This window comes from Antennarius striatus, chromosome 20 (assembly GCF_040054535.1).
Source record: "Antennarius striatus isolate MH-2024 chromosome 20, ASM4005453v1, whole genome shotgun sequence".
NCBI classification, from domain to species: domain Eukaryota; kingdom Metazoa; phylum Chordata; class Actinopteri; order Lophiiformes; family Antennariidae; genus Antennarius; species Antennarius striatus.
In genome coordinates this window covers 18,632,913-18,657,804 of record NC_090795.1, presented here as the reverse complement: position 1 = coordinate 18,657,804, position 24,892 = coordinate 18,632,913, and the positions used below count along the sequence as shown (strand labels likewise).

At 47.6% G+C, this 24,892-nt stretch overlaps 1 protein-coding gene across 4 annotated transcripts in view; it reads right to left on the bottom strand.

Moving 5' to 3' along the window:
• Positions 1-4,267: 4,267 nt before the first annotated feature.
• Positions 4,268-24,892, bottom strand: part of arhgap12b (Rho GTPase activating protein 12b) — an 80,802-nt gene continuing 60,177 nt past the window's right edge. The window contains exons 6-18 of one of the 4 annotated variants that reach the window (XM_068343940.1): positions 24,381-24,515; positions 21,503-21,577; positions 21,132-21,193; positions 20,236-20,317; positions 12,445-12,549; positions 12,261-12,359; positions 11,937-12,036; positions 11,723-11,842; positions 11,371-11,469; positions 9,287-9,364; positions 9,050-9,184; positions 8,859-8,964; positions 4,268-5,397 (exon numbers count right to left, since the gene is read on the bottom strand). In XM_068343940.1, coding sequence (XP_068200041.1) covers positions 5,223-5,397; positions 8,859-8,964; positions 9,050-9,184; positions 9,287-9,364; positions 11,371-11,469; positions 11,723-11,842; positions 11,937-12,036; positions 12,261-12,359; positions 12,445-12,549; positions 20,236-20,317; positions 21,132-21,193; positions 21,503-21,577; positions 24,381-24,515 — 1,371 coding nt within the window. In that variant the 3' untranslated portion in view covers positions 4,268-5,222. The remainder of the gene's footprint in view (positions 5,398-8,858; positions 8,965-9,049; positions 9,185-9,286; positions 9,365-11,370; positions 11,470-11,722; positions 11,843-11,936; positions 12,037-12,260; positions 12,360-12,444; positions 12,550-20,235; positions 20,318-21,131; positions 21,194-21,502; positions 21,578-24,380; positions 24,516-24,892) is intronic. The other 3 variants (XM_068343941.1, XM_068343943.1, XM_068343942.1) reach the window with 3 other exon arrangements.

Sequence of the window (24,892 nt, the reverse complement as noted above, 5' to 3'; positions counted from 1 at the left end):
ATCCCGGGCATTTAGAAGGAAGAGTAAGATGATGAAAAGAGACATCTTTAAACACCCAGCAGTATCTGACTCACGTGAAGCGTTGTGGAGTTCTCTAACCGCGGGGGCCTTCGGCCACACGGACCACTTCCTGCTCTGCCGGCGCCGACATTTGCACCTGACGACCGCCCCGGCGACCGCCACGACCCGGACTGGCAGTTTCACAGCCCGGTGTTTGCACAGAGTCTCCCCCGGTCCCTGAATGCTAACACGCTGTTGGGTCGGTAACGTGTGTGAGTCAGCCGTCCATGGTGTGACACAGAGCCTTGCATCCACGCCAACACGCAGAGAGAATCAGATGAGTTGCAGTTGCGCTTCTCAACACCATGTGACCTCCGCCCTTTGGTCTCTGGTGGATAGGGATGCTCATCACAGACAAATGAGATCTTGAGAGTATTGCCGTCTACACCTCTGCGGCCGCTCGCTGCTCCTGTTCCCCCACGGCGTTTGTCCTTATTTTGCTACGACGCTGCTTATGTATGAACGTTGTCTCTATCCCGCAAACACTGCTGTTGCATTTTACAGCAAAAAGAACAACAGTGCGCACTGGTAGCGGCTTTGCGCGGGTTGGGAAAGAGAGCCTGTCTCTGCGTGCTGCTCTGCACGTCACCAAGTGGAGATATTACTTGGCATTTTCATGAGTGTTTCATGTTGTTCATTTCCTGTAACGACACAGTGGGGTGGGTAACTTCTGACACAGCACAGGGCTGAGAATGGAATGGAACCCACGGCCACAAGGGGGCAGTGGCCTCTGTACAGTGTTCTCGTTTGCGTCGTTGCATCTTTGACGCATTGTTTGACAGGAACGCACGATGGTCAGACAGCGTGTCTCTGGGAAGCAAGCTTTAAATTCACTCGATCCAACAAAAATATTCACTATTTTTCCATTTCTCCACTTGAATTTCAAACCCGGAAATCACCATTATGCTCTGATCTTAAGCGCGTTTCTCATCAAGAGACTCACCTGTGATTCACCTGCGTGATTCTGATTAAAATCAACCAATCAGCAACAGGTCTCCTGGTTTTAACGCTGCAGTGAGAGAGGAGTTAGTTAGACCCTCCAGAGAACAAGAAGAGTCCTGTTGGGTTTGTCTGTCTGTTAAAACGCTTTGGAACGTCTGCTGGTGGGATTAAGAGATAGACTAATAAAGGCTGATTGATTGATTGATTGATTGATTGATTGATTGATTATCACCATGCAATCAAAAAATATTCAAAAGTTGGAGAAAAACCAAGTGACAATGAGTGTTTTCTACAATAAAAAACAATCAAAAGTTGATGAAGAAACAGAGACAGATATTACTAAAGGTATTACTACAGATATTACTACAGATATTACTACAGATATTACTACAGATATTACTACAGGTATTACTACAGATATTACTACAGATATTATAACAGATATTACTACAGATATTACTACAGATATTACTACAGATATTACTACAGGTATTACTACAGGTATTAATACAGATATTACTACAGGTATTAATACAGATATTACTACATATACTACTACAGGTATTACTACAGGTATTACTACAGATATTACTGAAGGGAATTACTATAGATATTACAACAGATATTACTACATATATTACTACAGGTATTACTACAGGTATTACTGCAGATATTATTACAGGTATTACTACAGATATTACTACATATATTACTACAGGTATTACTACAGGTATTATTACAGATATTACTACAGGTATTACTACAGATATTATTACAGGTATTACTACAGATATTACTACATATATTACTACAGGTATTACTACAGGTATTATTACAGATATTACTACAGGTATTACTACAGATATTACTACATATATTACTACAGGTATTACTACAGGTATTACTACAGGTATTACTGCAGATATTACTACAGGTATTACTACAGATATTACTACAGATATTACTAAATGTGTGTGAAGGTTCTTGGTTCAGTGTCCACAGGAGAAAATTTGAATTAAAGGCCAAGAAAACTATTGAGTGAAAAGCAAAAGTGAACAAAAACTATTACATCTTTCTTTATTTCTAAACTGTTTTTTAAATGACTACCAGGCTTTAACATGATAGCTGTGAAGCCTAGTATAAAATTTTATTTTTTTATTTTTACTTACATTATTAATAAAAACATTTAAATTAACAGTTTACTTAGTTTTTACATTGAACCATTGTAAAACTCAATCCTTGCGTCGCTTCTACCGTATATTCTGTTATTACTTTTGGAATTCTTAAACACCATGTTGGGATGCACACATTGTTCCTGAAGCGCATCCCAGGATGCACTGCTTCCCGGAGGTAACATGAACTCTGAGTGCACACGGGCTGCATGCACTAACTGCTGGTGTCAGATGGTCTCCATACGTCGGTTTTATCCAAAGCTGGCAGTAACAATAAACGCAGCTTCAGCTCCACGCCGCCTGAACAAGCAGCTTCATCTCTGCACCTTAATCAACACCGACACCGCGGCAATTACCTAATTACACATCAATTAATCCACATCCGTCAGGTCGGCAGCCATCGACCTGAGTCACGACAAAAACGCCTTCCAGGAATGGAGAAAGCAGATAAATGGACGCCAGGCGCCAGAGGTTGTGCTGCATCTGAGAAACCTGAAGAAATCCAGTGAGGTTGTTTCATCATCAACAGGAACGTGATCGATTGAGACACGACAGCTCCGATCAATCAGTTCGACCAGCAGCACATCAGACACATTCATTCACTCCTGGAATTAAAGTGGAGACCCAGGTGGAGGTGAAGCAGCACTCACCTTCCTGCTGGAGTCCCCACACGGTCACACACACACACACACACACACACACACACACACACACAGACACACACACACACAGACACACACAGGTACACACACACACAGGTACACACACAGACACAGACACACACAGGTACACACACACACACACACACACACACACAGACACACACAGGTACACACACACACAGGTACACACACAGACACAGACACACACAGGTACACACACACACACACACACACACACACACACACACACACACACACACAGACACACACAGGTACACACACACACACACACACAGACACACACAGGTACACACACACACAGGTACACACACAGACACAGACACACACAGGTACACACACACACACACACACACACACAGGTACACACACAAACACACAGGTACATACACACACACACACACAGACACACAGGTACACACACAGACAGACACACATAGGTACACACACACACACAGGTACACACCCACACACAGGCACACACACACACACAGACACACACAGGTACACACACACACACACACACACACACACACAGGCACACACACACAGGTACACACAGGTACACACACACACACACAGACACACACAGGTACACACACAGGTACACACACACACACACAGGTACACACACACACACACACACAGGTACACACCCACACACAGGCACACACACAGGTACACACACACACACACACAGGCACACACACACACAGACACACACACACACAGGCACACACACACACAGGTACACACACACACACACAGACACACACAGGTACACACACAGGTACACACACACACACAGGTACACACACAGACACACACACAGGTACACACACAGACACACACAAGTACACACACACACACAGGTACACACACACACACACACAGGCACACACACACACACAGACACACACACACACAGGCACACACACACACAGGTACACACACACACACACACACAGACACACACAGGTACACACACAGGTACACACACACACACAGGTACACACACACACACACACACACACAGGTACACACACAGACACACACAAGTACACACACACACAGGTACACACACACACACACACACACAGGTACACACACACACACAGGTACACACACACACACACAGGTACACTCACAAGTACACACACACACACAGGTACACACACACACACACACAGGTACACACAGACACAGACACACACACACACACACAGGTACACACAGACACAGACACACACACACACACACACAGACACAGACACACACACACAGGTACACACACACACAGACACACACAGACACACACAGGTACACACACACACACACACAAACACACACACACAGACACACACAGGTACACACACACACACACACACACACACCTTCAGATAAAACACAGTCTTTTTGTTCCACAGTTGTGTTTTAATTCAAATTTACAAAAAAAAATCATCTTTCAGTGTTTCACCATCAACACACACGCCTGTCACTAGAACACGTGTGTACACACGCCTGTCACTAGAACACGTGTGTACACACGCCTGTCACTAGAACACGTGTGTACACACGCCTGTCACTAGAACACGTTTGTACACACGCCTGTCACTATAACAGGTGTGTGTACACACGTGTACACACGTCTGTATGTGTGTACAGACACACACGCCTGTCACTAGAACATGTGTGTACACACGCCTGAAACACGCTCCAGACGCTTTAACACTAATGACCCAAGCCTGTCGCTCCTCTTTAACACGGGGGTGTTCCGGTAACACCTCCAGGACAGACTCCACCACAGAGGAGCAAACACTGAGGTTCACAGACGATGACCCCCCCAGCTAAATGGAAATGTTATCAATGTATGCACGACTACACGACACACGGCTGGTTCACGGTGGGGACACGAGGACGCTCCTGCTCACGGACACAGGGGGTCCCCCCCCAGTATTCACGTCACTGGAGTGACGGTTTAACACTGATCAGACACACGTGGGGGGGTCCGTACTCCAGTCCATCTGAGTACGAAAACACTTTAATGTAACACTGATTTAACCCCTCCCAGCCCACACAGGACAACCCCCCAGCTTCAGCCTGTGAGGTCATGAGGTCACCCGTGTGACGGATGAGGGACCGCCCCTCCCTGGGCGCCGGCCGCTCATGTTCTGCCAGGTCCGGTCTGCACTGCAGTTCAGTCCGGTGTGTGTGTGAACACACACTGCCACCCCCCCACCTCTGAAAACCACTTTAAATTCATCCAAAGTCCAGTAGGGGGCGCTCCTGTAGAGTCCTGACAGTTGAGGTTTGGTTCCAGCTGGTCCACAGCGTGTTCATCTCCGGGGGGGGCGAGGGTCTGGGGGCCCTACCTGCCGAAGATGCTGTCGAACTCCAGCAGGACCAGCTCCACGATCTGGTTCTGGTACACCATGTGGACCGCCATGTTCCCCGACTCGGTCTCAGGCCGCAGCAGGGTGGGGCCAAACACGATGGCCACGCCCTGGGTCGTCATCCGGTTGGCCTCGCCGTGTTCGATCACCCTGGGGGGGTAAGGATGGAGTCAGGGACAGCTCTGCTGTGGGACAGCCTCTGGGTGGGGCTTCAGAACATCATCACACACACACACACACACACACACACACACACACACACACACACACACACACACACACACACACACACACACACACACACACACACAGAGACACACACACACACACACACACACACAGAGACACACACACACACACACACACACACACACAGAGACACACACACACACACACACACACACACACACACAGAGACACACACACACACACACACACACACACACACACACACACACACACACACACACACACACACACACACACACACACACACACACACACACACACACACACACACACTCCAGGCTACAGAGTAATAACATTTAAACAGGACCTACATCCTGTTGCACCAAACAGAAACACATTCATGGGGGGTTAAAGCCACTCGAACACACAGACACACACACACACACACACACACACACACACACACACACACACACACACACACACACACACACACACACACACACACACACACACACACACACACACACACAGACAGACACACACACACACACACACACACACACACACACACACACACACACACACACACACACACACACACACACACAGACAGACAGACAGACAGACAGACAGACAGACAGACAGACAGACAGACAGACAGACAGACAGACACACACACACACACACAGACAGACACACACACACACACACACACACACACACACACACACACACACACACACACACACACACACAGACCTTCACACTATAAATTTACTCTAGAAACACTTCATGGGACTGAATTACAGCACCATATAAATGCAAATTGGAAACCTCAGCAAATGTCACTGTGAACATACGACACGGCTCCGGCTGAAACACGTTACCGCTGCTTCCTTTGTGTTTGATCAGCCTGAGGAGAGCTGAACCGCTAATCATGTCACACCAACACCAGACACACCTCACGACCCACGTGTGTGGAGCTCACGAGCAGCTTCATGTCTGCACTAACATGGGCTCCAGGCCAGTAGGTGGCAGCAGCTGATGCACCGATGCACAGCTCACATGGTTTAAAAGAGCAGCACAATGTCCACAGGAAGTGGTGACGCCCCTCAGATGTTTCCATAGTGACAAAATGTAAGTACTAAAGGATCCATGACATGGACTCAGGTAGAACCTGCTGCCACAAACACCACCTGTTCACCAGTAACACCAGTCAGACCAGCAACAGTCACCAGTAGAACCTCCAGATACCAGTTCAACCCGTTCCCTGAGCTGAAAACTCCATCAAACGGTCCCCATTTAAAATAACTGAAACCATTTGAATCTGTTCAGCCTCGTAAATAAGCCCCAAACACCCGAAAATATAGAAAAAACCACCCCCCCCTTAAAAGATACAAAATATTTTAATCAACCAATAGAAATTAATTTCTTACTAATACTTTCAATCAGCTGATGTTGTGTCCTGATCTCAGAAGTTTGCTCGTCTGTCAAACACAAATCAAACAGCGACGCTCTTATCTCAAACCGCTTTTATCTCAAACCGCTTTTATCTCAAACCGCTCGTATCTCAAACCGCTTTTATCTCAAACCACTCTTATCTCAAACCACTCTTATCTCAAACCGCTTTTATCTCAAACCGCTTTTATCTCAAACCACTCTTATCTCAAACCGCTTTTATCTCAAACCGCTTTTATCTCAAACCACTCTTATCTCAAACCGCTTTTATCTCAAACCGCTTTTATCTCAAACCACTCTTATCTCAAACCACTCTTATCTCAAACCGCTCGTATCTCAAACCGCTTTTATCTCAAACCGCTTTTATCTCAAACCGCTTTTATCTCAAACCGCTCGTATGTCAAACCGCTCGTATCTCAAACCGTTCATATCTCAAACCGCTCTTATCTCCAGGTTCTGCTGTACTGTCAGGTTTTCTGGACAGATTGAGGGTTTGGAGTCTGTTTCTCCTGGAAACGTCTGCTTGTAGTCAGTGTGGAGATGTCATTGATTCATTCTAGTGTAAAATGTCTTGTTCCTTCCTGAATCAGATGTATAATGTAATTAGTCTACACTGTGTGAACACTCCACCACAGAAGCAGCAGCGTCTCAGACAAGAAAACCAGAAAAACAACAACAAAACTCTGATTCAGGACCTCAGGAAGAGGTAAAAAAACTGTAACCCATAAATAACAACGTGTCCTAAAGGCTTCAAAGAGAGAACCACCCCAAACACTTCTGATACACAGGCTGTAGCCTCGAACACAGGCTGTAGCCTCGAACACAGGCTGTAGCCTCGAACACAGGCTGTAGCCTCGAACACAGGCTGTAGCCTCGAACACAGGCTGTAGCCTCGAACACAGGCTGTAGCCTCGAACACAGGCTGTAGCCTCGAACACAGGCTGTAGCCTCGAACACAGGCTGTAGCCTCGAACACAGGCTGTAGCCTCGAACACAGGCTGTAGCCTCAAACACAGGCTGTAGCCTCGAACACAGGCTGTAGCCTCGAACACAGGCTGTAGCCTCAAAGACAGGCTGTAGCCTCAGTCACAGGCTGTAGCCTCAAACACAGGCTGTAGCCTCAAACACAGGCTGTAGCCTCGAACACAGGCTGAAGCCTCGAACACAGGCTGAAGCCTCGAACACAGGCTGTAGCCTCGAACACAGGCTGTAGCCTCGAACACAGGCTGTAGCCTCGAACACAGGCTGAAGCCTCGAACACAGGCTGTAGCCTCGAACACAGGCTGTAGCCTCAAACACAGGCTGTAGCCTCAGTCACAGGCTGTAGCCTCAGTCACAGGCTGTAGCCTCAAACACAGGCTGTAGCCTCGAACACAGGCTGTAGCCTCGAACACAGGCTGAAGCCTCGAACACAGGCTGTAGCCTCGAACACAGGCTGTAGCCTCGAACACAGGCTGTAGCCTCGAACACAGGCTGAAGCCTCGAACACAGGCTGTAGCCTCGAACACAGGCTGTAGCCTCGAACACAGGCTGTAGCCTCGAACACAGGCTGTAGCCTCGAACACAGGCTGTAGCCTCGAACACAGGCTGTAGCCTCGAACACAGGCTGTAGCCTCAAAGACAGGCTGTAGCCTCGAACACAGGCTGTAGCCTCGAACACAGGCTGTAGCCTCGAACACAGGCTGTAGCCTCGAACACAGGCTGTAGCCTCAAACACAGGCTGTAGCCTCAAACACAGGCTGTAGCCTCAAACACAGGCTGTAGCCTCAAACACAGGCTGTAGATCGAGCGATTTACAAAATAAAATACAGTCATGAATAAAAAATAAACTTAAATTATCTGTATTACATTAACTACGTAACAGTAACTGTGTGACAGTAACTGTGTGACAGTGAATATGTGACAGTATGTGACAGTAACTATGTGAAGGTAACTAGTAGCTGAGTAATTTTGGGAATTACCTGCGCAGGTGTTGGAAGAGCACCTGCATGGTGTCCTGGTTGGGTTTGGGTAACTTCTTGATGAAGTCTCTGATTGAACTGACTCTCTGCTTGTAGTCGGAGTTTTCTGCAGCAGAGACAGAGGCGGTCAGTCAGGATGTGATCAGATCGCCATCTAGTGGACAAATCAGGGCAAACAACACGCTACTCACTGATGGCGTTAACAAAGTCACTGAAGGACCCGTAGGTGAAGAGAGGCTCAGGAAGCTCCCTGAAGAACATCTTGAGGGCTCCGGTGGTGACGTGGATGTCTTCCCACTTACTGTCATCCAGGTCCACCTTCTCGTCTGATTGGGGTGGGGGGGGAACGGGGGGGGGGGGGGGGACAGAGTCCTAGAGCTCAGCAGGTGCCAGCTGGACCATCCCACAGCAAACATCTGAACACCTACCATGGTTCACAGCGAAGCGGAGCTTCTGGATCACTGCCAGGTTCCCACTGACTCTGTACAACCCGTCAACGTGGAGACCTGGAGGAGAACACAACGGTTCCAGTGTGGAGTTAACCCTACAGACCAGTCTGGGTTTCTACAGACGGTCTGTGTTTCTACAGACGGTCCTTGTTTCTACAGACGGTCCTTGTTTCTACAGACGGTCCTTGTTTCTACAGACGGTCTGTGTTTCTACAGACGGTCCTTGTTTCTACGGACGGTCCTTGTTTCTACAGACGGTCCTTGTTTCTACAGACGGTCCTTGTTTCTACAGACGGTCTGTGTTTCTACAGACGGTCCTTGTTTCTACGGACGGTCCTTGTTTCTACAGACGGTCTGTGTTTCTACAGACGGTCTGTGTTTCTACAGACGGTCTGTGTTTCTACAGACGGTCCTTGTTTCTACGGACGGTCCTTGTTTCTACAGACGGTCTGTGTTTCTACAGACGGTCCTTGTTTCTACGGACGGTCCTTGTTTCTACAGACGGTCTGTGTTTCTACAGACGGTCCTTGTTTCTACAGACGGTCCTTGTTTCTACAGACGGTCTGTGTTTCTACAGACGGTCCTTGTTTCTACAGACGGTCCTTGTTTCTACGGACGGTCCTTGTTTCTACAGACGGTCTGTGTTTCTACAGACGGTCTGTGTTTCTACAGACGGTCCTTGTTTCTACAGACGGTCCTTGTTTCTACAGACGGTCTGTGCTTCTACAGACGGTCCTTGTTTCTACAGACGGTCCTTGTTTCTACAGACGGTCCGTGTTTCTACAGACGGTCCGTGTTTCTACAGACGGTCCGTGTTTCTACAGACGGTCCTTGTTTCTACAGACGGTCCGTGTTTCTACAGACGGTCCTTGTTTCTAAAGACGGTGCTTGTTTCTACAGACGGTCTGTGTTTCTACAGACGGTCCGTGTTTCTACAGACAGTCCTTGTTTCTACAGACGGTGCTTGTTTCTACAGACGGTCTGTGTTTCTACAGACAGTCCTTGTTTCTACAGACGGTGCTTGTTTCTACAGACGGTCCGTGTTTCTACAGACGGTCCGTGTTTCTACAGACGGTCCTTGTTTCTACAGACGGTCTGTGTTTCTACAGACGGTGCTTGTTTCTACAGACGGTCCGTGTTTCTACAGACGGTCCGTGTTTCTACAGACGGTCCGTGTTTCTACAGACGGTCCTTGTTTCTACAGACGGTCTGTGTTTCTACAGACGGTCTGTGTTTCTACAGACGGTCCGTGTTTCTACAGACGGTCTGTGTTTCTACAGACGGTCTGTGTTTCTACAGACGGTCCGTGTTTCTACAGACGGTTTGTGTTTCTACAGACGGTCCGTGTTTCTACAGACGGTCTGTGTTTCTACAGACGGTCCGTGTTTCTACAGACGGTCTGTGTTTCTACAGACGGTCCTTTGTTAAGGTGATCAGTCTGATGGAGATCCACTCCTGTTCCTCTTATTTCACTGACTCCATCTGATGACACAACAGGCTGAAGGATTGTGAACCTGCTTCACAGGAGGTGTGTCTGGTGCTTCTGAACTCAGCTGTCCTGAGGGAAACATCACAGCAGAACCAGAGACTAGACTGATCCTGGTCCCTGAACCCGGGTCTTCTACCAACTTAAACATCAAGAGTCCAGAGTCTCATCTGTTCCATCTGTCCCGTTGATTCAGGTGAAGTATTTTTGTCCGTTTTAACAGTTGTTGATTTTCATCGTCGTTTTCATGAATAAAGTTGATCTACAGAACTTGTCCTACGCCTGATTGGATGTGGCGTCCAGGTGAACACCACCTGCCTGAGCTGAATGGACCGACCTGTGGAAGCTGTTACTGCCTGCAGCTTCCACACACACACACACACACACACACACACACACACACACACACACACACACACACACACACACACACACACACACACACACACACACACACACACACACACACACACACACACTGTAACTGGTGCAGATCCACACACACTTCTATGAGTCTGGATTCACATCCAGTGTTTCCAGCTGTGAACCAATGGGAGGCGGCGGGGCGGAGCCCTACCTGTGTTCTCCACGTGGTCGATGCACATCCTGACGAAGTCAGGCACCGAGGTGTTCTCCCTCTGGCACAGACTGGACAGACTGCAGCCAAACACCTGGTCTGTGACACACACACACACACACACACACACACACTCTCACACACACACACACACACACAGACACACACACACACACACACACACACACACACACACACACACACACACACACACACACACACACACACGCACACACACACACACACACACACACACACTGGTTTTTACCATCAGTGACACCCAGAGGAGTCCTGCTGCCATCAGCTCCAGCAGCAGCTAACGCTATGCTAATGCTACAGTAGCCGCTGTTACCTTTGATGTAGCCTTTGTCCCTCACAGCCTGGTAGGTCGGCCGTCGGATCAGGAACTTCTTCAGCTTCATCCTGGTCTTCTTCTGGTCTGATGAGTCCATGCTCACAGAATTCTTCATCGCTGAGGAAGAGGAGCTGGTGTGAGCATGTGTGTGTTCACACACACACGTGTGTGTGAACACACATGGCGTACGGACACGAGGACATGGTCTGACCTCTGGTCTTCTTGGAGTCGCGGTCCTTCTCCTTGTCCTGCTTCTCGGCTCCTGGGGACTCGGGCGTGTCCTCCTCCACCGCCTCGTCAGACTCCCAGGCCTGGAGGAGCACGCGTGTGGAGGAACACGCCAACAGAAGGGTTACACAGGGACTTTAACCCTTTAAGGAGCAGTCCAGGCCTGGTGAATGCTAAGGCTACTAGCTCAGAGGCTACAGTGGAGATGTTCAGATATGGACTGTCAGCTGTGATGTCATCACAGAGAGACAGCACACACACACACACACACACACACACACACACACACACACACACACACACTCACGTGTGTGTTGATGGTCTCTGTGAGGGTCCTGAACCAGTCATTGATGACGCTGTCGATCTCTGATTGGATCAGAAGCTCCGTCCCCTGACGAGTCTTCAGCTGGGGGTGGAACGACAGGGAGGGGGGGTCAGCAGCACGTTTAAACATACGAGCTGTAAACCCACCCAGCAGAAGCCCCGCCCACCTCGATCACATGCTTCTTGCTGGATTTGTCCTTGGACGCCCACTCCACGGCCCCCCCTCGCAGATCGATGGTGAACTCAGGCTTTGATTGGTTGCTGCCAAACTTCTGGGACAAAGAAGCAAAATGAGACGTCTGTCTGACGCACAATGATGACATCACACACCAGAGGATCAGCTGATTCCTGAACAGCTGTTGAACTACTGGGATGAAAACTGTGCGTGTGTGCGTGTGCGTGTTTAGAAACACAAGATTAGTATCTGACTGTAGTCACACACACACACACACACACACACACACACACACACACACACACACACACACACACACCACATATGATGCGTGTTACAGGATGTGCTCACTGGTGAACACACAGTGCTATTGGTTAGAACTGGAGCTCTGGTTGAACCAATCACAACGTGATGAAACTTAGTGACAGTAATCCTGACTCTTAATCCATTCTGACTAGTTAGTTATCCTGACTGTTAATCCATCCTGACTAGTCAGTTATCCTGACTCTTAATCCATTCTGACTAGTTAGTTATCCTGACTGTTAATCCATCCTGACTAGTGACAGTAATCCTGTCTGTTAATAATCCATACTAACTAGTGACAGTAATCCTGTCTGTTAATAATCCATACTAACTAGTTACAGTAATCCTGACTGTTAATCCATCCTGACTAGTTAGTTATCCTGACTCTTAATCCATTCTGACTAGTTAGTTATCCTGACTGTTAATCCATCCTGACTAGTCAGCTGCAGACTCTAAACAGATGGAGACCCCTGAGAACATGAAACTCGGGTACCAGTCCAGTGGTACGACTGGATGAACACTTTCTCCACAAAGATGGTGCACACAGGTTAACAATCCCAGTATGTGGTTAGTGTAACTGGAAACAAATCTGCAGTTAGATCAAAGTACATTACACTCTAGAAATATTAGTACTGGACCGCTGTAACTCATTATTCTCATGCAGTTTTGCACGACAGAAATGTACACTTATTGCATGTGGGGTTATGTTGGTCCTTCTCCTGTAAATCAGGTCACATTTGTCTATTGTTGGTGTCGCTAACGGCAACAGGCTCGTGTTTCAGTGTTTTTAAAGGAAACCTCAGAAGAAAAGGCTGGTGCCTCAGTCCAGACGTTTGGGGTTGAGGGGCGGAGATGCAGGTAGAACATCGTGGGGGGGGGTTGCTGCAGGTCTAAAGGATCTATTCTAAAGGTGTTCAGCCTCTCTGCTGACGGCTGGTTTGAAAAAGAACCTCACAAAGTAGAGCGGAACTCCATTCACCGTCATCAGCGCCCAACACGAGGACAACTGACCTGAACGGAGATTAATGAAGAAAATAAATCCAAATTTAAATGTTCTCTACGCAGCCACAAGGCGTCTGAGGTTTTATCTGATCTCTAATTCTGCTCAAACATTAACTGATTTATTTTCCACTTAAAGAAAAGAAGCTGAGGCCTCATTACTGACATTACCATGAATCTGTTATCCACACCAGCACTTATACCTCTGTTCTGGCTTTAACACATTTAGCCTCCATTCTGCTCACCAGTCTGTCTACTGGGACTGAAAACTACACCTGACAGGCCCCCACTGTCCAGGAATAACCAGGAATAATACGTCCATGTTTGCATTAAACCGTCATTTGATCCACTGCTAATGAAAGAATATTGATTAGTGCATCTTTTAGTGTTTTAATATGAATGCCATGCTCCCATTCAGTCAGAAAGAATGAGGAAGACAGGAGAGGCGTCTCATGCAGAGAACAGACATACAGCAGCAGCCTGAACAGTCCTACAGCTGACATAGGAGACAGCAGGACGGGGCTGGAACGAGTGCTTCCAGCTGCTGAGGAGAGAGAGGAGCAGCTCAGGGATGGAGCCGCCGCGGTAGAACGACTTCAGGAGGAGGAGAGGAGAGGAGAGGTTTCAAAGAAACATTCATTTACATTGAACTAATCAACATAACTCACCACAGCAAAAATCAACAACCAAAATGATCAGAAAACAAATAAAATTAAAGAGATTGATCAAAAATCAACAACCAAAGAGTTTTTGTCACCTACAGAACATAAAACCTCCCCAATACCCCATATTTGGTTAAAAACCATCAAGTTGTCCGTCATTTTGTAGTAGGAGTGTTCAACCCTTAGTCTGGTTTTTAACAGTCCCTCCATCACAGGCACAACTTCTGTGCTACCAGCTCCCCGAGTCCGGTTCCTGCGTGTTATCCAAATCGCAAGTTTGGCAGTTGCAGACAAAAAATTGAGCAACACAATAACAGGCTTACTTACCGTTGAGTACTTAGGTCCAAAGATAAACAGGTCAAACGTAAAATCATTTCCAAAACCCCGAAAACCACCTTTTTAGTAAATCAAACAGTGCCAACAACCGGGCACACTGAACAAACAAATGTTCCAAGGTTTCACAGTTTCCACAAAATATACACCCCTCCCCCAGCTCAGGATCAAGGTGCGCCCTGTATCTGTTCGTGGCTATAGCCCCGTGTACAACCCTCCACTGGAGGTCTGCTGCCCGTTTCTCAACAGGCAGCTTGTACAGGCTCCGCCAACTGCCCTTCGGGGAAGAATCTGGGCCAAAAAAACGGGCCCACCTCGACTCCCCTACACCTCCCAATGTCCTAATGTGCGTGATCTTTCCACACATCACATAGAGGTCCTTCTTCTTTGCCTCTTTAAAACTGCCAAGTATGGGTGTTGTCATGGTCAGGAGTTGGCCTTCTCCTTCCCTCCACTCCCCAACGGCTGGGGTTATTGTCACCAAAGGAAAAACGTAACATGCCTTCCTCGCTCCACTGATTACACAGGTCCCGGTCCCTCGCAAATCTTAATGAAGGGGGTAGGGTGGCACAGACTTCATCCACCACTCTCTTAACCAGTCTGATGGAGTTGATGCCACACTTCTCCCTTAGGGCATCGACTGTCTTAACCCTCACCAGCTTAACCCTCAAGCTAACCGACTGCAAAATGTCAGTTTTTTTAAAAAATCATTAAAAAATAGAGGTTCGTCAAATAGCCACAGTCCTGGTGTTTCAGGCTTAGTGCGGGCTATGTTAAACATCCTCCAGGCTTGCATAACAGTTGCATAAAAGGAAGACAGCCAAGAAAGGTCTAACTCCTCCGAACGAAGCAGGAACAGCTGTTTGTCGTAGGCCAACCTCCCCGCTCTCCTCAGCAGCAGACGAGCAGAATCCAGCCAGCTAGGGCCACAGCCGTAAAGGAATCTCTGAGCTGTCTGCAGTCGGAATCAGGCAAGTTTAGATTTGATGTCCACAAGTCCTAGGCCTCCTTCACTAACCGGCAGGTAGAGCACTGGTGCTTTGACCCAATGCCGGCCAGACCAGAAGAAGTCCACAATAGTTTTTTGGATCTCATCCAATAGACCAGACGGTGGAGTCAAAGGAACCAGCTTGTGCCACAGAGTCGAGGCAACCAAGTTATTAGCAACCAGAACTCTTCCCCTATATGACAGCTGGGGTAGCAACCATTTCCATCTAGACAACTTAGCGCACACTTTCTCCTTCACTCCCTCCCAGTTCCTCCTCTGGAAGCCCTCAGTGCCCAAAAAAACACCCAAAACCTTTATCCCCTCATTCCCCCACTTAAGCCCTCCAGGCAATGTAGGTACCACTTGATCCCTCCACTGCCCTATCAACAATGCCTCACTCTTTCCCCAATCCCCCCCTGTAGACGAGGCACTTTCATATAAGGACAGAGTATCCCTCAAATTACGAACACCCCCTGTGTTGACACAAAAACACAAACATCATCTGCATAAGCGGATAAAACAGGAGGACGCTCAAAACCGAGGGATCCAGGTATGATGCTTCTATCAGGGACACAGTAAGTCTGGTCACAGTCCACCATTAAAGCTAAAACATCTTTTAACCGATTGGACAGCGCTCTGGAGAGCACCTTGTAATCCGTACACAACAGAGCAACCGGTCTCCAGTTCTTAATTAAAGTCAGGTCCCCCTTCTTCGGCAGCAGAGAGAGCACTGCTCTCTGGCAGGACACAGGAAGAGACCCAGTTCTAAAACTGTCAAGGATGACCCCGTGCAGATCCGGCCCAAGGATATTCCAAAAATGTTTATAGAATTCAGATGAGAGGCCATCAATTCCTGGCGCCTTACCTTGCGCCATTTGATTAACAGCTGCAGTAAGTTCCTCCAGAGACAACTCTAGATCCAGAACCGCTTTCTCTTCCTGACTAAGTTGAGGAAGACCTTCCAAGAGCTCCTCACGACTCTCAATTCTGCAATCTTCTGCCCCGAAGAGGTCCGCATAAAAGTCCATTGCGTGCCGCCTCATCTCTGCTGGATCAGTAGATAGGACACCTCCTGGAAGCTGCAGGCAGGTTATGCTCTTCCTCTGCGCTACTGATCTCTCCAGGTTGAAGAAGAAAGAGCTGGGAGCATCCATATCCTTCAGTTGAAGGAAGCGGGACCGGACCAGCGCCCCCTTCACTCTTTCTTGGAGGAAAGAGCTGAGCTCCTGCCTGTTTTCCTGCAGCAGACGACCTGTGACTGGTCTTGAGTCCTGAAGTAATCCCTTCTCTAAGGAATTAATGTCCGCTTCAAGCTCTTTTACAATTGTCTTACGTTTAAAAGTCGATAAAGCTGTGTATTGTTGGCAGAACACCCGGATCTGTGTCTTTCCAACCTCCCACCACAACTTTATCGAATTGAAATTGACCTTTCTCTCTCTCCATCTCTGCCAGAAAACCCGAGAACTCCTACAGAAACTCCTATCCTGCAGGAGTTTGTTGTTAAAACACCAGTAGGAATTAACCCTCCCACCTGGTGAAAGGATCAAATCAGTGCAAACAAAATGATGGTCCGTGAAGCCAACAGGGGTTACTTTGCTGTCAGCTAGTGAGGAGGTGAGAAGCTGAAATGTACAGCCGATCTAGTCTAGCTGCACATATCCTGTTGTTTATGACTTTTAACCACGTATATTGTTTGGATTTCGGATGTTTAACCCTCCACGTATCCACTAGATCTGCCTGGCTGATGATGCTCTTCAGGTTCTTTGAGGATAGTGGATGAGGCTCTTCGCCAGTTCTATCCAGCGTAAAATCCAAAGTACAGTTAAACTCCCCCTAAAATTATCTGTTCATGATGGAGCTTCCTCAGTTCTTCTTCCAGAATGTTAAAAAAAGTCTATCCTGTCGGTTCCCTGGTTTGGAGCGTAAATGTTCAGAAAACAAAACACACAATTATTAATTTCCGCTCTAACGATGAGGAGCCGACCCTTCACCACCTCAGAAGAGGATAAAACCTTTATGTTGTCCTTTGGTCTAAAAAGAACAGCCACACCTGCACTAAAAGTACTACCGTGGCTGAGGACAAGGGACCCCTCCCACCGTAAAGTCCAATCTGTGTCATCAGCAGGAGTGGTATGAGTCTCCTGGAGAAACATCACGTCCACTCCCTTCTGGGTTATAACTTCAGACACCAAAGCTCTCTTCTGCTTATCCCTCCCTCCGTTGATGTTTAAAGAACCGATCTTTAATATTTCCATACGAAAGGTAGGAAAGATAAGCAGACAAAAAAACAACATTCAATGCTCAGAAGTTCACAAAGTTCAACAAGAAACACCGTGTTGTACATGGTCATGTAGAATTTTTAACTTTCTTGACTATTTTACCCGATTTTTTTTCCTTTCGCAGAGTTGTGATATGTTTCTTTAAACGAAATCGCTTTCGTTCATCTAACTGGTCAAAACCAACCCTCCTTTTAATAATATTAACCGAACGAATGAATTTATCGGCATCATGGAAATAATCATTAATGTCCGTTGATCTTTTGTAGGTTTCATCAAGGAAATGAACAATGTCCTCTAAAGAACACAGATCTGTAGGCTTGCTGGCAGACTCTCCCACAGAAACTGTATCCGACTCAGAGTCGTAGTCCATGTCATTCACAATCGATTCCTGGCTATGAGACGCAATTTGTCCGTCATTCCCATTTTCACTATCATTCTCATTCACATCCTTTGGAGCGGCAGCAGCAACATCACCCGTCCGAGAAGAAGTCTCAATGACCTCAGTCAGAGAGCAGGTGCTGCCGCTGCTGGTCTCCATAGCTCCGGAGACCAGCTTCTGATCAGTCTGAACCCCAGCCTGGTTCTCAGCCTGGTTCTGTCCCTCCAAGGATCTCTTATTTGATCTCTTTCTAGATCTCGTACTTGGCACAATTACGGAAACACTTTCTGGATACCCCACGGCATCGCGTGCCGTCAACGATTCGACTACATTGGTTCTATTTGTAACTACATTTAAACACTTTTCCGTTTCATTTCACACCGCTGGGTCTGAAGACACAAGCGTACAAACATCTGGAGCGGCTTTCGCCGCCGCCTTAACACGACCGGCCGCAACCTCGGAAAAGAGCGCATCAGCAACGGGAGCGGCTTCGACCGCTACCTCGTCACCACGCGACGATTCCGAGGACACGTGCCGACCGACACCTGGAGCGGCTTCTATCGCTACCTGGCTACTACGCTCCGCAACCGCGGACGCGATCCCCTCCGCCCCTACTGCATCATCAGCCACCACCGCAGCAGAGGCGGCGCCACCCTCCGCGGGTAACGCGGAAGCGGACGCCCGCCGCCTGCGTGGACACAATGCACGTTTATGTCCAACATCACCACATTCAAAACATTTCATCTGCCCCGAATTAGCGTACACCATGAAGGACATGTGACCGTGTTTCACTGTGAAGGACACCTCCAGAGACTGATCGGGTGTGTCCAGAAACATGAACACCTGCCAGCACAGGGACTTCACGTTCTTCAGTTTAGGGCTTTTGCAACCCAATTTAATTTCAGTAAACCCACTGGCAAATTTACCGAACTGACGGAGCCCATTTTCCAACAACTCGTTTGGAATAAACGGCGGGACACCTGACACGGTGATCCGCGTGGATGGTGCAGACAGTGGGGACACCTGAACAAACAGCTGATTGATGAACACACCACGCTCAATCAGCTGATAGACGTTCTGGTCTTCCTTTAGGAAAACAACGACGCCTTTGTTCATCCTTGAAGCATACAAAACATTCTCATGACCCACCTGGTCTCCTACCGCCAGCAGAACATCTTCCACCGACACGGTACCGATCCGTACTCCCTGCTGGAGTGACGGAGGTGGCGGCTCGGCGGGCGCCATTGCGCCCAGAGTCCTCACAACACCAGCAAATACACAATAACGATTCACACACCAAAAGATAAAACACTTACCTGACCATGTACACAGTACAGAAGAAAAAAAAGAAAGAGGTGCAATCAGTCCAAACACAAGGACAGAAAAAACATTCAAACCACTCGCGCCACTCGATCCGCCACTCGATCCACCACTCAATCCACCACTCGATCCACCACTCGATCCACCACTCAATCCACCACTCGATCCACCACTCAATCCACCACTCGATCCACCACTCGATCCACCACTCAATCCACCACTCGATCCACCACTCGATCCACCACTCGATCCACCACTCGATCCACCACTCGATCCACCACTCGATCCACCACTCAATCCACCACTCGATCCACCACTCAATCCACCACTCACGCTCACCGGAAACCGGAAAGAGAAGAGAAGAGAAGAGAAGAGAAGAGAAGAGAAGAGAAGAGAAGAGAAGAGAAGAGAAGAGAAGAGAAGAGAAAAAAGCATCACAGGTTCAAATGAAGATCAAACCAAATGTAAAACAGAAACAACAGACACGAGGTTAAGTCTCGAGGGCTGATGGGATACGTACCCAGCTGGTGGCGCCTCCCTGACCCTTTGCAAAGAGCAGCGAGGAACCCTGCAGCACTGTCCAAGAGGAGGTCCAGTTCTTTCTGTACGACACAGAAAAATTGTCACAGCTCTGAGATGACTCTGATGGGTAAATGGGTAAAAGTTGGGTCTGGGGGGTAAAAGTTGGGTCTGGGGGGTAAAAGTTGGGTCTGGGGGGTAAAAGTTGGGTCTGAGGGAATAAAGTTGGGTCTGAGGGGTAAAAGTTGGGTCTGAGGGATAGAAGTTGGGTCTGAGGGATAAAAGTAGGGCTCATGGGTAAAAGTAGGGCTCATGGGTAAAAGTAGGGCTGATGGGTAAAAGTGGGTGTAAGGAATAAAAGTTGGGTCTGATGGGTAAAAGTTGGGTCTGAGGGATAAAAGTTGGGTCTGATGGGTAAAAGTTGGGTCTGAGGGATAAAAGTTGGGTCTGGGGGGTAAAAGTTGGGTCTGAGGGAATAAAGTTGGGTCTGAGGGGTAAAAGTTGGGTCTGATGGGTAAAAGTTGGGTCTGATGGGTAAAAGTTGGGTCTGGGGGGTAAAAGTTGGGTCTGAGGGAATAAAGTTGGGTCTGAGGGGTAAAAGTTGGGTCTGAGGGATAGAAGTTGGGTCTGAGGGATAAAAGTAGGGCTCATGGGTAAAAGTAGGGCTCATGGGTAAAAGTAGGGCTGATGGGTAAAAGTGGGTGTAAGGAATAAAAGTTGGGTCTGATGGGTAAAAGTTGGGTCTGAGGGATAAAAGTTGGGTCTGATGGGTAAAAGTTGGGTCTGAGGGATAAAAGTTGGGTCTGAGGGATAAAAGTTGGGTCTGATGGGTAAAAGTTGGGTCTGAGGGATAAAAGTTGGGTCTGAGGGATAAAAGTAGGGCTAATGGATTCCCACCTGACTTTCTTTCCATTCTCGGTGACTTTGGTGACATTGAGGACTCCACACTTCTCTGAGGGCTGGGGGGGGGACACAACTACAGATCAGAGCCCGCTAGAACCAACGCATGAACACCCACACACATCTGCACACACACAAGGCCTGACGGGCTGGACGTTTGGTGCCATTGCTGTGTGCTGTAATGCTCTACTACATCCAGCAGAGGGGGCCATAACTCAGACAGATGCATCTATTGGTGTGTTATTTGTGATGCTGTTAGATGTGCAGCATGCAAACCAAACGTGAAGCGAAGCTACAGAGCAGAGAGATGAGACGTTTGTATCTGGATGCAGGTGGTGGTGTGATGCAGTGCATGCTGGGATACTAACTGTTGAGGGGTGCTTAGGAGACGAGGGGCAGGAATCAGAGTCTGGAGAGCTCTGCTTGGGCACCGGGGAAGAATCCTACCAACAAGAGTCACATGGTGAGTCATTAGCACCAATCAGCTACCAGATACACGAGGTTAGTGGGGAACCGGGTCAGAACCAGAAATGAGTCAGAACCAGAAACAGGTCAGAACCAGACGGCATCCAGCCTGTGTTTCAGGTTAGTGAGGAACCGGGTCAGAACCAGACGGCATCCAGCCTGTGTTTCAGGTTAGTGAGGAACCGGGTCAGAACCAGGCGGCATCCAGTCTGTGTTTCAGGTTAGTGAGGAACCGGGTCAGAACCAGGCGGCATCCAGCCTGTGTTTCAGGTTAGTGAGGAACCGGGTCAGAACCAGGCGGCATCCAGTCTGTGTTTCAGGTTAGTGAGGAACCGGGTCAGAACCAGACGGGATCCAGTCTGTGTTTCAGGTTAGTGAGGAACCGGGTCAGAACCAGACAGGATCCAGTCTGTGTTTCAGGTTAGTGAGTCATCAGTGATGAAGGATGAACAGAAGTTAGAATTTAACACATGCTTCAGTTCATTCCACACTGCAGCTTCTTCCTATTCATCCAGTCCACCAACCCCTAACCTAACCCCAACCCCTGACCCCTGACCTCTAACCGAACCCTCTTCTAGAACATCTGACTGATTGTGTTACTACTGACTGTGTTACTACTGGCTGATTGTGTTATTACTGACTGACTGTGTTACTACTGGCTGGTTGTGTTACTACTGACTGTGTTATTACTGACTGATTGTGTTATTACTGACTGACTGTGTTACTACTGGCTGGTTGTGTTACTACTGACTGATTGTGTTACTACTGACTGATTGCGTTATTACTGACTGATTGTGTTACTACTGACTGTGTTATTACTGACTGATTGTGTTACTACTGACTGTTATTACTGACTGATTGTGTTACTACTGACTGATTTTGTTACTACTGGCTGGTTGTGTTACTACTGACTGGTTGTGTTATTACTGACTGATTGTGTTACTACTGACTGATTGTGTTACTACTGACTGGTTGTGTTATTACTGACTGACTGTGTTACTACTGACTGTGTTATTACTGACTGATTGTGTTACTACTGACTGATTGTGTTACTACTGACTGGTTGTGTTATTACTGACTGACTGTGTTACTACTGACTGTGTTATTACTGACTGATTGTGTTACTACTGACTGATTGTGTTACTACTGACTGATTGTGTTATTACTGACTGATTATGTTACTACTGGCTGTCTTATTACTGACTGATTGTGTTACTACTGGCTCATTGTGTTACTACTGACTGGTTGTGTTGTTACTGACTGATTGTGTTACTACTGACTGTGTTATTACTGACTGATTGTGTTACCACTGACTGATTGTGTTATTACTGACATATTGTGCTACTACTGAATGATTGTGTTACGACTGACTGATTGTGTTATTACTGACTGATTGTGTTATTAATGACTGATTGTGTTACTACTGACTGATTGTGTTACTCCTGGCTGATTGTGTTACTACTGACTGATTGTGTTATTACTGACATATTGTGTTACTACTGGTTGATTGTGTTACTACTGACTGGTTGTGTTACTACTGGTTGATTGTGTTACTAGTGACATATTGTGTTACGACTGACTGATTGTGTTACTACTGACTGGTTGTGTTGCTGCTGCTACTTCAGTACACACAGAAAGAGAGAATCTGAAGAATCACTGCTTGATTCCAGAGGCGACGGTCAAACAGAAACTGTGTGGTACAAACTTTATGTCGGCAGAGAGAGAGACGGAGTCTCCTCCTGTGCGAGTCAGACCAGAGTTTGAAAGACAACTGCAATGAAACGGTCAGTTAGCCTTTCGGTTTGTGTTCCTGCCTCTGGTCCAGGTGTGTGTGGTCCACAGACCAGCAGGTGTGTGTGGTCCACAGACCAGCAGGTGTGTGTGGTCCACAGACCAGCAGGTGTGTGTTGTCCAGGAAACACACGCTTCAGTAAAGAGGATCAAATTCAGTCCATTCAATAAGCTGTAAATAACACGAAGTGACACTACAAAACGTCTGTGGTGTTCAAACTCTCATTAATGCCACAGGAAATAACAGGAACCAGAGGTCCTGGTTCTCACGGGTCTCTCCCTGCTCAGATACTTTTGGTTCGTAGCTCATTAAAGTATGTCTGTCTAGAGGAACGGCTGGAAGCTGTTGCTGAGAAGCTCCTCTAATGTTTGGTGGGTTAACTTCTCCCAGCAGTGGAGTTCATCTCTGAATGTTCTTAGGGTGTAGATGTTTGACTGTTTGAAGGTGAAGCTACTGTTTCTTTAACACCTTAATGTATAGAAATAAAGAACCACATTCACAACATGATGCCTCTGGAACAACAAACCACCCTTGAGATAAGGAGAACAAATGACTTCATTAGACATCAGAACTGAGGGGTGACCCAAACAGAACCGCTGAAATAAAGTACGCTGGAAACACCAGAGACTATCTGCATCAACACACCCAAATGTAGGACTGGGATGTAGGAATGTAGGACATTCAACCTCATCATGTCCTACATCGTGTCCTACATCGAGTCCTAGATCATGTCCTAGATCATATCCTACATCGTGTCCTAGATCATGTCCTACATCGTGTCCTAGATCATGTCCTACATCATGTCCTAGATCATGTCCTACATCATGTCCTACATCGTGTCCTACATCGTGTCCCACATCGTGTCCTACATCATGTCCTACATCATGTCCTACATCATGTCCTACATCATGTCTTACATCGTGTCCTACATTGTGTCCTACATCATGTCTTACATCATGCCCTACATTATGTCCTACATTGTGTCCTACCTTATGTCCTACCTTGTCATTGAGGTCCAACAGGTAGGTGCTGTGTCTCCACTTGGTGAGGACGATGGGGTCCTGCTGCTTCCTCTCCAGACTGCGGCTCTTTGGATTCTCTCCAGACTGAGAGCAGACGTGGTACTGAAGAGAGACAGACAGGTTCAGACGTGGTACTGAAGAGAGACAGACAGGTTCAGACGTGGTACTGAAGAGAGACAGACAGGTTCAGACGTTGTACTGGAGAGACAGACAGGTTCAGACATGGTACTGAAGAGAGACAGACAGGTTCAGACGTGGTACTGAAAAGAGACAGACAGGTTCAGACGTGGTACTGAAGAGAGACAGACAGGTTCAGACGTGGTACTGAAGAGAGACAGACATGTTCAGACGTGGTACTGAAGAGAGACAGACAGGTTCAGACGTGGTACTGAAGAGAGACAGACAGGTTCAGACGTGGTACTGAAGAGAGACAGACAGGTTCAGACGTGGTACTGAAGAGAGACAGACAGGTTCAGACG